This window comes from Boleophthalmus pectinirostris, unplaced genomic scaffold, assembly GCF_026225935.1.
Source record: "Boleophthalmus pectinirostris isolate CB_2022bp ecotype Guang Dong unplaced genomic scaffold, ASM2622593v1 HiC_scaffold_16, whole genome shotgun sequence".
NCBI lineage: Eukaryota > Metazoa > Chordata > Actinopteri > Gobiiformes > Gobiidae > Boleophthalmus > Boleophthalmus pectinirostris.
The window spans coordinates 37,008,683-37,021,789 of NW_026571095.1; the positions used below are offsets into that span (position 1 = coordinate 37,008,683).

At 41.9% G+C, this 13,107-nt stretch overlaps 1 protein-coding gene across 1 annotated transcript; it reads right to left on the reverse strand.

Annotated features, from left to right (window-relative positions):
* Positions 1-767: 767 nt before the first annotated feature.
* Positions 768-8,009, reverse strand: LOC129408269 (neoverrucotoxin subunit beta-like). The gene is made up of 4 exons (XM_055151414.1): positions 7,726-8,009; positions 7,170-7,241; positions 1,877-1,976; positions 768-1,783 (listed from the first exon to the last, which is right to left on the reverse strand). Exons 3-4 carry the CDS (start codon positions 1,974-1,976, stop codon positions 768-770), a joined length of 1,116 nt encoding a protein of 371 aa, XP_055007389.1. The 5' UTR covers positions 7,170-7,241; positions 7,726-8,009.
* Between the last annotated feature and the right edge of the window lie 5,098 nt (positions 8,010-13,107).

Below are 13,107 nucleotides of genomic sequence, written 5' to 3' on the forward strand. Positions count from 1 at the left end.
GTCCCACCTGTGCAGGTCTCCTCCAGCGGGCGTAGATCTTTGAGGAGGTGGACATGGCGCTGGGGTCTTCTGGAGGGCCGCAGGGTAAGGTTTTCATGGAGGTGTGAGGAGCAGCTGGACCTACTCCCGCCTCAGTGACGGCTCTCACTGTGAAGCTGTACTCTGTGTTTGGGATCAGGCCTGTCACTGTGACCTCTCCAGCTTCAGCCTGGAGCTGCTGCTTCCACTGCTCCTGTCCTTTCTCACAGAACTCCACTCTGTATCCACAGACGTTCTCCGCTCCCACTGAGAGAGCTCTGACCTGCAGACTCACGCTGTGCGCTGTGGCTCTGCTCACAGTCACTGAGTCTGGTTTAGAAGGGAGCTCAAAGCTCTCACTGCTGAGGAACCCGTCTTCATAAAGATAGATGGTTGCTTCTTTGTGGTTTTCATCAGTCAAACCCACTGCCAGGAACCGAAGAGCCTTTGTGTCCTGGTCTTTGTTGGCGTCTGCAAAGTCACTAAACACCTTTGCTTTGAGTCTCATTCGGTGGATCACGTCTTTAGTCTTGTACCAGGGTGTGGGCTCTGCTCCAGACTCGTGGGTTTGAATCCCCTTTAGGTGGTTCTTCAGTTCTTCGAGGTACGGCTCTGCCCTCTCCAGAGACGTGAACACAAACACCAGGACTTTCTCTGAGTCACTCACCTTCTCTACGAGGTCATTTTCAGAAGAGACGACTTCTGTGTTTCTCATCAGTTTTGTGAGGACTTTTATGGTGTTGGTCTCCTTAACGACCTCGTTCATCCACTGGTTCAAACGGTGAGAGCTGAATGGACTCTCTGCTGCCCTCTTCAGGACTTCTGCCAGAGCAGCCTCCTCCTCTCCTCCTCCTCTGATCGATGGATGGAAGCTTCGTGGCCAGAGTTCCCTGGAGTCCCAGGAGGAACTCGGAGCACAAAGAGTTAAAGGTTTTGACTTTTTCAAAAAGGTGTGAGAAGTTCTGCCCTGCAGGACTCTTCAGGACATCATTACAGATCATGTCCAGCTCCCTGAAGTTCTCCAGGACGTTCTCTGTCTCACAGACTAACCTCAGACTGATGTGACGCACCAGTTTAGACGCTGCAGAGTCTAAGGCGCTGAGGGGCAGCAGGTGCACCCTCACAGGGACTGCGTTCTCACCTTTGGGGCCCAGAAGTTTGGGCAGGTCTTGATAAACTTTTACTGCTTCTTCAAATGTCGTTGGACTTTTGTCTAAACAGAAATCTCCATGAAAAGTGCAGGAGAACTTGTTCACCTTTTCTCTGTCTCTGTCCTCCATTTTCAAATTCCCTTCTAAATCAAATGAGACCTTTGGAATTTTTTCAATCATCAGCTTCAGGTTTCCCTGAATGTCTCGGACATTTTCATCTTCAGATGTTTCCTGGTCGAACACAAAGAAGGCCTGGGCTCCGTAGAGGATGGCTGTTACTACATGTGTGGCTAGACCTTTGTCAATGACCTCGTGGTGCTTTAAGTTGTCTTTGCTGAGCTGGTTCATGGTCAGTGTTTTAAACTCTGTTGTAGTTTTGTACTGCAGAGTGACTCGGGCCTGTCTTCTGGAACTTTTCTGATCGTTCAGATATTTTGCTGACCCTTCAACCTTCACAAGTCCACTCATAAAACTGGCTTTGAGTCCAGCCTCCACTCCGAGTGAAGAGGCCTTCTCAGAGAGGTGATCAGACGCCACGATCTGACACTGAGTGCTGGGTTTAGGAGTCACTCTCATGTCTTTGTCCAGCTTCTCCTGGTCCCAGAAAGTCAGGCCTGAAAAACAAGAGGTTTATTTGGATGAATAAATATAAAGTGATTCTAATAAAGACGAGATACATGTAGAATACCGTTCTCTTTCAGACGTACCTGGGACCAGTGTGTCAGATCTGCAGTCGTACAACATGCCCAGGAGAAAAGACCGACCCAGAGCCGCCATCTCCACAGGTGAGTTACAGTCTGAAGCCATCTTATGCACGTTAGTATTTACTCTTTTTATCGGATTGTCAACATTAACTGTTTTTTTTTCTATATTTATGGCTACAGTAATCATTATTTATTGCAGAAAAGTTCGTCAAGATGCAGCGTGGAGGAAGTCCAGGAGTGGCATCCAAACCTGATCTGATCACATCTCAGAGGCTCAGAAGACTGGGCCTGGGCAGGAGTTGGATGGAGACCACTGGGAATACCAGGAGCCACAGGGGGGCACCAGTGACAAAAACTGTTATTGTGTCCCTAGGCAAGACACTTCACACACATTTCCCAGTGTGAATGTGGTGTGTGCTGCGGTTGCAGCTGCTTCACACTCGGGTCAAACCACCTCAGTGCTGCAAGTCCTGGTCTGATGAAGCCAACAGGACAACATCATCTGCAAACAGCAGAGACGAGATCCTGTGGTCCCCAAACCAAACCCTCCGGCCCCTGACTGCACCTAGAAATTCTTTCCATAAATACAATGAACAGAACCGGTGACTGTAGTGTGTGTGTGTCTCTGTTGTGTGTGTGTGTCTCTGTTGTGTGTGTGTGTCTCTGTGTGTGTTTGTGTCTCTGTAGTGTGTGTGTGTGTGTGTGTGTGTGTCTTGTGTGTCGTGTGTGTCTGTAGTGTGTGTGTGTGTGTGTGTGTGTCTCTGTTGTGTGTGTGTGTGTCTCTGTTGTGTGTGTGTCTGTGTGTGTGTGTCTGTGTGTGTCTGTGTGCGTCTCTGTAGTGTGTCTGTATCTCTGTAGTGTGTGTGTGTGTGTGTGTGTGTGTCTCTGTAGTGTGTGTGTGTGGTGTGTGTGTCTGTGTGTGTGTCTCTGTAGTGTGTGTGTGTGTGTGTGTGTCTCTGTGTGTGTCTGTGTGTCTCTGTAGTGTGTGTGTGTGTGTCTGTGTGTCTCTGTAGTGTGTGTGTGTGTGTGTGTCTGTGTGTCTGTAGTGTGTGTGTGTCTGTGTGTGTCTCTGTAGTGTGTGTGTGTGTGTGTGTGTGTGTCTGTGTGTGTGTGTGTCTGTGTGTCTCTGTAGTGTGTGTGTGTGTCTGTGTGTGTCTCTGTAGTGTGTGTGTGTGTGTGTGTGTCTGTGTGTGTCTGTGTGTGTGTCTGTGTGTGTGTGTGTCTCTGTAGTGTGTCTGTCTGTGTGTGTGTGTGTGTGTGTCTGTGTGTGTGTCTCTGTAGTGTGTGTTTCTGTGTGTCTGTGTGTGTGTGTCTGTGTGTGTGTGTGTCTGTAGTGTGTGTGTGTTTCTGTAGTGTGTGTGTGTGTCTGTGTGTGTGTGTGTGTGTCTGTGTGTGTGTGTTTCTGGGTGTGGGTGTGTGTGTGTGTGTCTGTGTGTGTGTGTCTGTGTGTGTGTGGTGTGTGTGTCTCTGTAGTGTGTGTGTGTTTCTGTAGTGTCTGTGTGTGTGTGTGTGTCTGTGTGTGTGTGTCTGTGTGTGTGTGTGTGTGTGTCTCTGTAGTGTGTGTGTGTGTGTGTGTGTGTGTGTGTGTGTGTGTGTGTGTGTGTGTGGCTCCAGGTCACTGGGCGTCCTCAGAAGGTTCACACTGAGTGTGTATGATTGGGTTTTTTCAGTGTCCTGGTTTGTTCATGGTTTGTGTAAACACAGTGTCCCAGTTTCAGTGTCCGGTTATTAGAACCCGAGATACTGCAGCTGGTTTATTCCGACAGTAAGTGGGACACTGTGGCATGTAAACGCAGTATCCCGGTTACTACTACATGAAGTCGAGTGTGCATGATATGGAGTAAGAAAGCTGTCAAAAATATTCGTGTGCATAGAATAGAAATCCGTGCATATTTGTCTGTAGTTGCGCATAAAATAAATATTTGTAAACTCTCAAATGAGTCCAGTCGTACATAAAATATATTGTGTGCAGTTTATCATCAGAATATTAATTGAAAAGTTACCACGTCAAGAATTACAATAATCAAATGAAAATGTACGATTACACTTTCATCAGCACGAACACGAATTCACAGACGGGACTTTACCATCAAAAACACGTCATCACTTCACAGACATTATTCATCGAGCAGAAGAAAGGCAAGGCAAGGCAAGTTTATTTGTACAGCACAATTCGTACACAAAGTAATTCAAAGTGCTTTACAGAATAAGAAATACATTAAAATCATAATAAAAACAAATCAAAACATAAATAATCATGAAGATTAAAATTAAAAAAGAGAGACATAAATTGGAGAGAAGAGTGCAGAATGAAAACCTTTCAGTTATTTGCACAGTCAAACAGAAATGTTTTGAGTCTGGATTTAAACAGCGTCACAGAAGAGTCTGTCTCACATGTTCAGACTGTTCCAGGTTTTAGCTGCATGAACCTGAAACGCTGACTCCCCTTGTTTAGTCGTGACTCTGGGCACCAGCAGGAGGCCGGTCCCTGAGGTCCTCAGAGTGCGAGATGTTCATATGACACTAACATGTCACAGATGTACTTTGGTGCTCGGCCATGGAGACACTTGTACAAGCAGAGCTGCTTTAAAGTCTCTGAGGCACAGGAAGCCAGTGCAGAGACCTGAGCACAGGACTTATGTGCTCGTACTTCCTAGTTCGAGTCAGGACCCGAGCTGCAGCGTTCTGGATGTTCTGCAGCGTCTCACAGCTCGTTTGGAGAGACCAGTGAGCAGAACATTACAGTGTCTAATCTACTGGAGACAAATGCATGGATAAGTTTCTCCAAGTCTGATTTAGACAGTAAACCTTTGATTTTTGCTATGTTTTTTAGATGGTAAAAGGCGGCAGATGTTATTGATTTTATGTGACTGTTAAAGTTCAAGTCTGAGTCCATTATTACCCCTAGATTTCTTGCCTGATTTGAAGGTTTTAGAGAGAGAGACTTGAGGTGACTGCTGACACTGTCCCTTTGTTTCTGTGGACCAAACACTATGACTTCAGTCTTGTCAGAGTTTAGCTGGAGAAAGTTGTTTTGCATCCACACACTGATCTGTTGGATGCAGTGACCAAGTGACTCCACTGGTCCATAGTCTCCTGCTGCCAGAGAGACGTAGATCTGAGTGTCGTCTGCATAATTGTGGTAACATCGATCAAGATCAAGACTGTGCATGTTTCAGTTTGTAGCAGAGTAAAAACAGAGTAATGACACAACAAGGAGCTACAACAACTGAACAACAAGTGGGTTCATTCAAATTTATTGTAAAAATGTCTTGTCTTGTCACATTGAATTCGTAAACTGAACGCTGCTGTGTGATATTATGTAGAAACACCTCGTCTGAATGGGAAACTGCACCTACATCTAAGTAGAAACAGAGTGGAGCCAGTTGGTGAACATCAGACGTAACATTATCCCAGGACTAATTATCAAATATCAGGTTCTCTGTGTGTTTAGATTCAAACATTCACGGCTCCAGCCACAGCGAGCATCAGCCTGAACCTTCATCTCAGCTGCATTTCTCACATCAAATGGGACCAAAAGTTCTTCTGGACGATGAAATGTCCCAGTTTACACCAAACACCACCAAACTGTCCTGGTTACAGACGTCACAGACAATGAAATGTTACACATTACACTTTAATGCAGCTTCAGCATCAATTAATGTTCGTGTTTACAGACAACACCTTGGTATGTTTACAGGGTTATAACTCAATATAACCCATTATAACTCACATATAACCATTATAACTCACATATAACCCATTATAATTCACATATAACCCATTATAATTCACATATAACCCATTATATTCACATATAACCCATTATAACTCACATATAACCCATTATAACTCACATATAACCCATTATAATTCACATATAACCCATTATAATTCACATATAACCCATTATAACTCACATATAACCCATTATAACTCACATATAACCCATTATAACTCACATATAACCTATTATAATTAACATATAACCCATTATAATTAACATATAACCCATTATAATTCACATATGACCCATTATAATTCACATATGACCCATTATAATTCACATATAACCCATTATAATTCATATATAACCCATTATAATTCACATATGACCCATTATAATTCACATATAACCCATTATAACTCACGTATAACCCATTATAATTCACATATAACCCATTATAATTCACATATAACCCATTATAACTCACATATAACCCATTATAACTCACATATAACCTATTATAATTCACATATAACCCATTATAATTCACATATGACCCATTATAATTCATATATAACCCATTATAATTCACATGTGACCCATTATAATTCATATATAACCCATTATAATTCACATATGACCCATTATAATTCATATATAACCCATTATAATTCACATATAACCCATTATAATCACATATAACCCATATAACCACATATAACCCATTATAATTCACATATAACCCATTATAATTCACATATAACCCACTGTCTGTAACCAGGACAGCCTTTCTAATAAAGGCCTGTTAACTATATTTTTCCTCGTGTGATTTTTTACTTTTTCTACTTTTTTGGAGTTGCCTGGAATCCACTGTGTTTTTGTTTTGATCCTTTTTCCAAGAGCGCCCTCTATCTGCTCCTACTGATTGAAACACCTGCAGCAAACAGTCACATTTTTGTTCTTTCTGCACTAAGTGTTTGGTGTAAACTGGGACATTTCAGCGTCCAGAGGAACTTTTGGTCCCATTTCATGTAAGAAATGCAGCTGAGATGAAGCTGAGATGAAGGTTCAGACTGATGCTCGCTGTGGCTGGAGCCGTCAATGTTTTAATCTAAACATACAGAGAACACAGATGTCACTTTTTGACTCCAGTTCAGTTCGTTCTGCAAATGTCTTCATGTCACAAAACACGTCCACAGGGACATTTCTAATGTTTTTTGCTGCACTTACATTTTTTAAATTCCACTTTAAAATCAATGCGACAAAAGAACTTTGTGAAAAGCTTTTCTCTAAAACTGTGATCATGTAAATGTTCTTCTAGCGCCTCCTCTGGACTGAGGCTGCAGGTGCACACACTGAGTGCGTCACATGTACATCAGTGTCCCGTTATTCTCCATGTCCCGGTTCTGTCAGTGTTCGGGACACTGTGTTTACATGTGCGCAGACAAACCGGGACACTCATGTCCCCGTGATATGATCAAATATTCACAGGATTCTTGACATAATCTTACAAATGCACAAGTGCAAAATGAACTTAAATCAATTTAATAAACCAGGAAAAATACAAACCTTGAGCTGCTTTAGCGTCGGAAGCTCGGGAGGTTTAACCAGCGTGAGGAGCTGTGAGAATCCCACAATCCACTGCACACATCAAACCAACACATTCTTCATTCAAATCTTCTGCATAAATAAACTCAACTTTACAACATCTAAACTATAAACACATCAGTCTGTTTGATCAGATCATTCAGCTCTGACACATTTTTGTTTATGTAAAACCGCATGGTTCATTTACATAAAAAACTGTTGTCGCTGATAAAAAACAGCTGCTCCTTGTGTCGCTGATGTGATCAGATTCTTTTTTAAAAGACACCTCTCATGTTTTCATGTTGTTGTTTTTCTCTGACAAAAGGCCTGCATGATGCTGATGTTTTGATCCTTCATGCATGTCATGGGTCATTAGCGATCTGTCCCGGGCCCTTTTCAAACCCTCCTGACGATTAACTGTAAGATTCTGAGCAATAATCAAACCACAAACCTCCAGCAGCCAAACTCCCACACGACAACTGTCCATCAAAACACAAAAACATGACAGTGTAAAAGTGAACAAAGCAACGTGACAAACCTGATGTGACGCGCAGGAGTTTGATGAGCGGGACGCGGCTCAGTGTGACGGGACGTGAAGCTGCAGCGATTTACCGCAGAGAGCGAAGGGAGAGAGTCAAAACGAAAGTGAAACTGATCCAACACGTTCAGACGCTGTTTTAGGACCATTTATCATTTCCACAACAATAAAAGGAACATGGTGATGTAAATATGTCAAGTGTCACAGTTCATCCCCCGTAGAAGTCAAAGAGAAAACAACTAAACTGCTGCTGGAGGTGAAACATGTTTCACAGAAACACTGTTAAATCCTGTGAAGTGTTGAACCAGCGCCATCTCCTGGTGCTCGCCGTCCCTGCACTTGCTGTTCCCACTCTTCCTCCCAGAGACTGGAAACATTCAGTTTCCTCCCTGTAAAGGAGAAGTCCAGACGAGGAAACGTGGAACATGAATTGAGTCATGTGTGTCTGTTTTAATGCTGCTGATTGAGCTCAAACATCTCCATGGACGTTTGTCACTTTGATTTCTGTTTGTACATTTGACTTGATTCTAAATCCCTGTACACAACGTTTACTGATACTGACACTTTAAATGACGTCAGACACTAAATCACTGTGGATTTGTCTTGTACAGTGTTGGGGAGTAACAGATTACATGTACCAGAGTAATCAGAGTACAAATGATGAGTAACTGTATTCAGTTACAGTTACTGTTTCAGTGAGTGGTAATTGGATTACAGTTACTTTGTTGAAATAAATGGATTACACAGAGAGATTTAACTGTTTACACAATTTGGGCTTTTTTTTTTTTTTTTTTTTTTTTTAGGTTATTCCACTTATTGCCACTAAACCAGGACTAAACCAGGACTAAACCAGGTCTAAACCAGGTTTAAACCAGGACTAAACCAGGTCTAAACCAGGTCTAAACCAGGACTAAACCAGGACTAAACCAGGACTAAACCAGGTCTAAACCAGGTCTAAACAGGACTAAACCAGGACTAAACCAGGACTAAACCAGGTCTAAACCAGGTCTAAAACAGGTCTAAACCAGGTTTAAACCAGGACTAAACCAGGACTAAACCAGGACTAAACCAGGTCTAAACCAGGACTAAACCAGGTCTAAACCAGGTCTAAACCAGGACTAAAACCAGGTCTAAATCAGATCTAAACCAAGTCTAAACCAAGACTAAACCAGGACTAAACCAGGTCTAAACCAGGACTAAACCAGGACTAAACCAGGTCTAAACCAGGACTAAACCAGGTCTAAATCTAAACCAGGACTAACCAGGACTAAACCAGGACTAAACCAGGACTAAACCAGGTCTAAACCAGGTAAACCAGACTAAACCAGGACTAAAACCAGTCTAAACCAGGACTAAACCAGGTCTAAACCAGGTCTAAACCAGACTAAACCAGGACTAAACCAGGTCTAAACCAGGACTAAACCAGGTCTAAACCAGGACTAAACCAGGACTAAACCAGGACTAAACCAGGTCTAAACCAGGACTAAACCAGGTCTAAACCAGGACTAAACCAGGACTAAACCAGGACTAAACCAGGACTAAACCAGGACTAAACCAGGACTAAACCAGGACTAAACCAGGACTAAACCAGGTCTAAACCAGGACTAAACCAGGTCTAAACCAGGACTAAACCAGGACTAAACCAGGACTAAACCAGGTCTAAACCAGGTCTAAACCAGGACTAAACCAGGACTAAACCAGGTCTAAACCAGGACTAAAACCAGGACTAAACCAGGACTAAACCAGGACTAAACCAGGTCTCAAACAGGATTTAACAGGACTAAATCCTGCTGTGTGGACGTGTTTCTTCGTCTTTTATCAATAATATTTTTAATTTGGTTCAGTAAAGTTTGGACTTTTTATTTTCTTTTATCAGATAAAACTTCTTATGTGCAGATTTCCTCGTCTTTGTTTCTCTACATCAAATCAAGTAATCCAAAGTAATCAGATTACATTACTCACTTTAAGTCATTTAATGGATTCTGTTACAAACTACATTTTGGGGTGTGTAATCTGTAATCTGTAGGGGATTACATTTGAAAAGTAAACTTCCCAACACTGGTCTTGTATCGTTACAAAACTGAAGAAAGAGGCAGAGACGGTTCTACAGCAGCTTTAATGACGTCACAGCAGGATCCAGGCCCACTTTATTTGTACAGCACATTTCATAAACAAGAGCGTTTCCAAAGAGCTTCACACTGCAGTGTCAAACATTTAAGTGTGTAAAAAGTCTGCAGAATTCTGTCCAAACAAAAGGAACCAACAGAATCACAGCAGCAGCCACACACACACACACACAATCCCAGAGTCTAGAAGCATGGAGGTTTCTGAAAGTCTGAGGGAGTCTGAGGGTCTGGGCGTCTGACAAAGCCTTTGTATCGTCCAATTCCAAATGAATCTTTGAGCCGATAGTTTTACCCCGGGAACGTTCCGGAGCTTCTGCAGTTTGTGTCGTCAAACGGAGCGGCGTTCATCGTCCGAGGTCACGGAGCAGAAGGTTTTTTCACTTTAACTGCAGCGAGCGTCAAGTATGAAATGAATATCATGAGATTATTGTTGGCAGTTCCCCCGTTTGATCAGAGACACGTGTGATGAGACTCAGAGAGAAACTAAAGCTCGACCAAATCCAACACAGACGATAATAAACACACAACAACACACAGCGCAAAGAAAACACACTCACAACATGCAGCCTCCTTTTACACCACTTCACTTTGACACTTTTTATGGCCTCAGAAACACAAAGTACAAAAGTACAATTTTAAGTAAATATATAAAAGTACAAAGTAAAAGAAAAAAGTACAAAGACAGTATATAAAGTACTTTAAAGTAAATATATAAAAGAAAGTAAAGTAAATATATAAAAGTAAAGTAACAATAAAAGTAAAGTTTAAAGTAAATATATAAAAGTACAATTTAAAGTAAAAGTATAAATAAAAAAAGTAAAACGTTTAAAGTAAATATTAAAGTAAAAAGTTAAGTAAATATATAAAAGTAAAATGTTAGCGTAAATATATAAAAGTAAAAATTTTAAGTAAATACATAAAAGTAAAGTTTTAAAGTAAATATATAAAAGTAAAGTTTGAAAGTAAATACATAAAAGTAAAGTTTTAAAGTAAATATATAAAAGTAAAGTTTTAAAGTAAATATATAAAAATAAAGTTTTAAAGTAAATATATAAAAGTAAAGTTTTAAAGTAAATATATAAAAGTAAAGTAAATATAGAGAGAGTCGGGCAGCAGATTGGATGAGACAAAGAGCACTTACAGTAACTTTGTTTTTGATCTAAATCGTGATCAGTGATGAAATATTGATGAAACTTTAACTTTTTTAAGGTCAGATTGTGTTTAAATAAAAGTCAGATTATGACAGAGTTTCACACACAGCAGTGCCTCTAGTTAGCGTCACAGTCCCAGTGGATGTTGATGACATCAGCTGCACAGATCCAATTGTTTTATCCATTTTTAGTTTAACATGCTTTGATTTGTTGTTTTATTTACAGTTTTTGCTTTTTTTTTTTTTTTTTTTTTTTGTCTTCATCAGGAATAGTTTTCTCTTAAAAACTGAATGTTACATCTTTGAGAGTTCTGCCTCCACATCTTCAAATTCTTTATATGTTTATTTTTAAGGAGAGACTCTACAGTTTGTCTCTGGTATTTCTCTTTCAGTGTTTTCATTGTTTCTCTCTTTGTGTCTGTCTTGTTTTTCCATCTGTATTTCTGGACTGAATGTTTGCGCCAGAAACATTTTTCCAGGACACACAGTGCAACTTCCATCTGAATCAAATACTTCACATTTGTCCATTTCTGCGTCGTTTCTAATGGGACATGGATAATGAATGTGGCATTGCATTGTCTGCAGTTGTTGAATTACTCTTCAGTTCCACAGAGGTCCACCTAATGAAGCAAAGTGAATTGAAATCGTATGTCTTCATTACACGTCCTACTTGGGGTCCCATTTATGTAATAGTTGTACTATTATTATTTCTGGATTCATCCTTTTGCTCTGAGTTTTCTCTAAGTCACTAAAGAACCTCGTCATGTTTTTGTTTCCCATGTCCCAGAACATTTGATCCAAACTGTCTTCTTCTGCAGAGGTCTGGTTTGAGGCGAACACTGCAGAGTTGTTGAATTTGAAGTGGACTGGCAGACCCTCCTCTGTTTTAGGACATGGGACTCCAGCAGCTTGTGATGTACCTCAAGAACTGGAGGCATCTGAGCATCTGCGAACGTCACCAGAATCTTGAGGTTTTCAAACACATCTTTCCCAAAGCTGGAGTGGAATGAGTGTAAGACGTGACACAGGGCTGGAGGGAGTTGAGCTAAAGACGACTGGACCACTACACAGACTGTATGAACCTCTGTGATGTTCAAATCATTGAAGAGGTAAGCTATCTGCTCCAGGGTCTGTTTGTCTCCTGTGATGCCTGTAAAATCTCTAAACTCTGGAGTGTCGATGATGGTGAGTGAGAAGTCGACCTGGAATCCCTCCTGGTGGTTTATTTGATACACCACTGTGTCAGAAGTCTCATCCTCGTTTATTTTAAACCGAAACGGGTCGGTCCATCTGACTCCCAGGATGTAGTTGATCATGGCATTGATGAGACTGATCTTCCCAGATCCCACAGGTCCAAGAAGGATCATGATACGATTTTCTTTATGACTTTCTTTTCCAAACACATATTTTCTGACACGAGGCAGTGCGCAGTTTTTCTGCTTTTAGACCAAGTTTGTAGATTTCTGGTGTTCCAGACTTGATTTTGACAGAGTCTTTTACGATGAGTTCTGCTGCAGTGAATGTTTTGGTGGTGATGGTCACAGTGGAGCTTTCTGAGCTGGTTCCGTTCTCTCCATAGTCACAGAAGATCCTGAGGATGTACTCTGTCTGAGGCTTAAGTCCAGAGATCACCTTCTCCTCAGAATGGGACTCTTCTCTCCTCCACTGGAGTGTGTCTCCGGTCTCAGCGTACTCCACGATGTATCTGAGGATCTGGGCGCCTTGTCCCACCTGTGCAGGTCTCCTCCAGCGGACGTAGATCTTTGAGGAGGTGGACATGGCGCTGGGGTTTTCTGGAAGGTCGCAGGGTAAGGTTTTCATGGAGGTGTGAGGAGCAGCTGGACCTACTCCCGCCTCAGTGACGGCTCTCACTGTGAAGCTGTACTCTGTGTTTGGGATCAGGCCTGTCACTGTGACCTCTCCAGCTTCAGCCTGGAGCTGCTGCTTCCACTGCTCCTGTCCTTTCTCACAGAACTCCACTCTGTATCCACAGACGTTCTCCGCTCCCACTGAGAGAGCTCTGACCTGCAGACTCACGCTGTGCGCTGTGGCTCTGCTCACAGTCACTGAGTCTGGTTTAGAAGGGAGCTCAAAGCTCTCACTGCT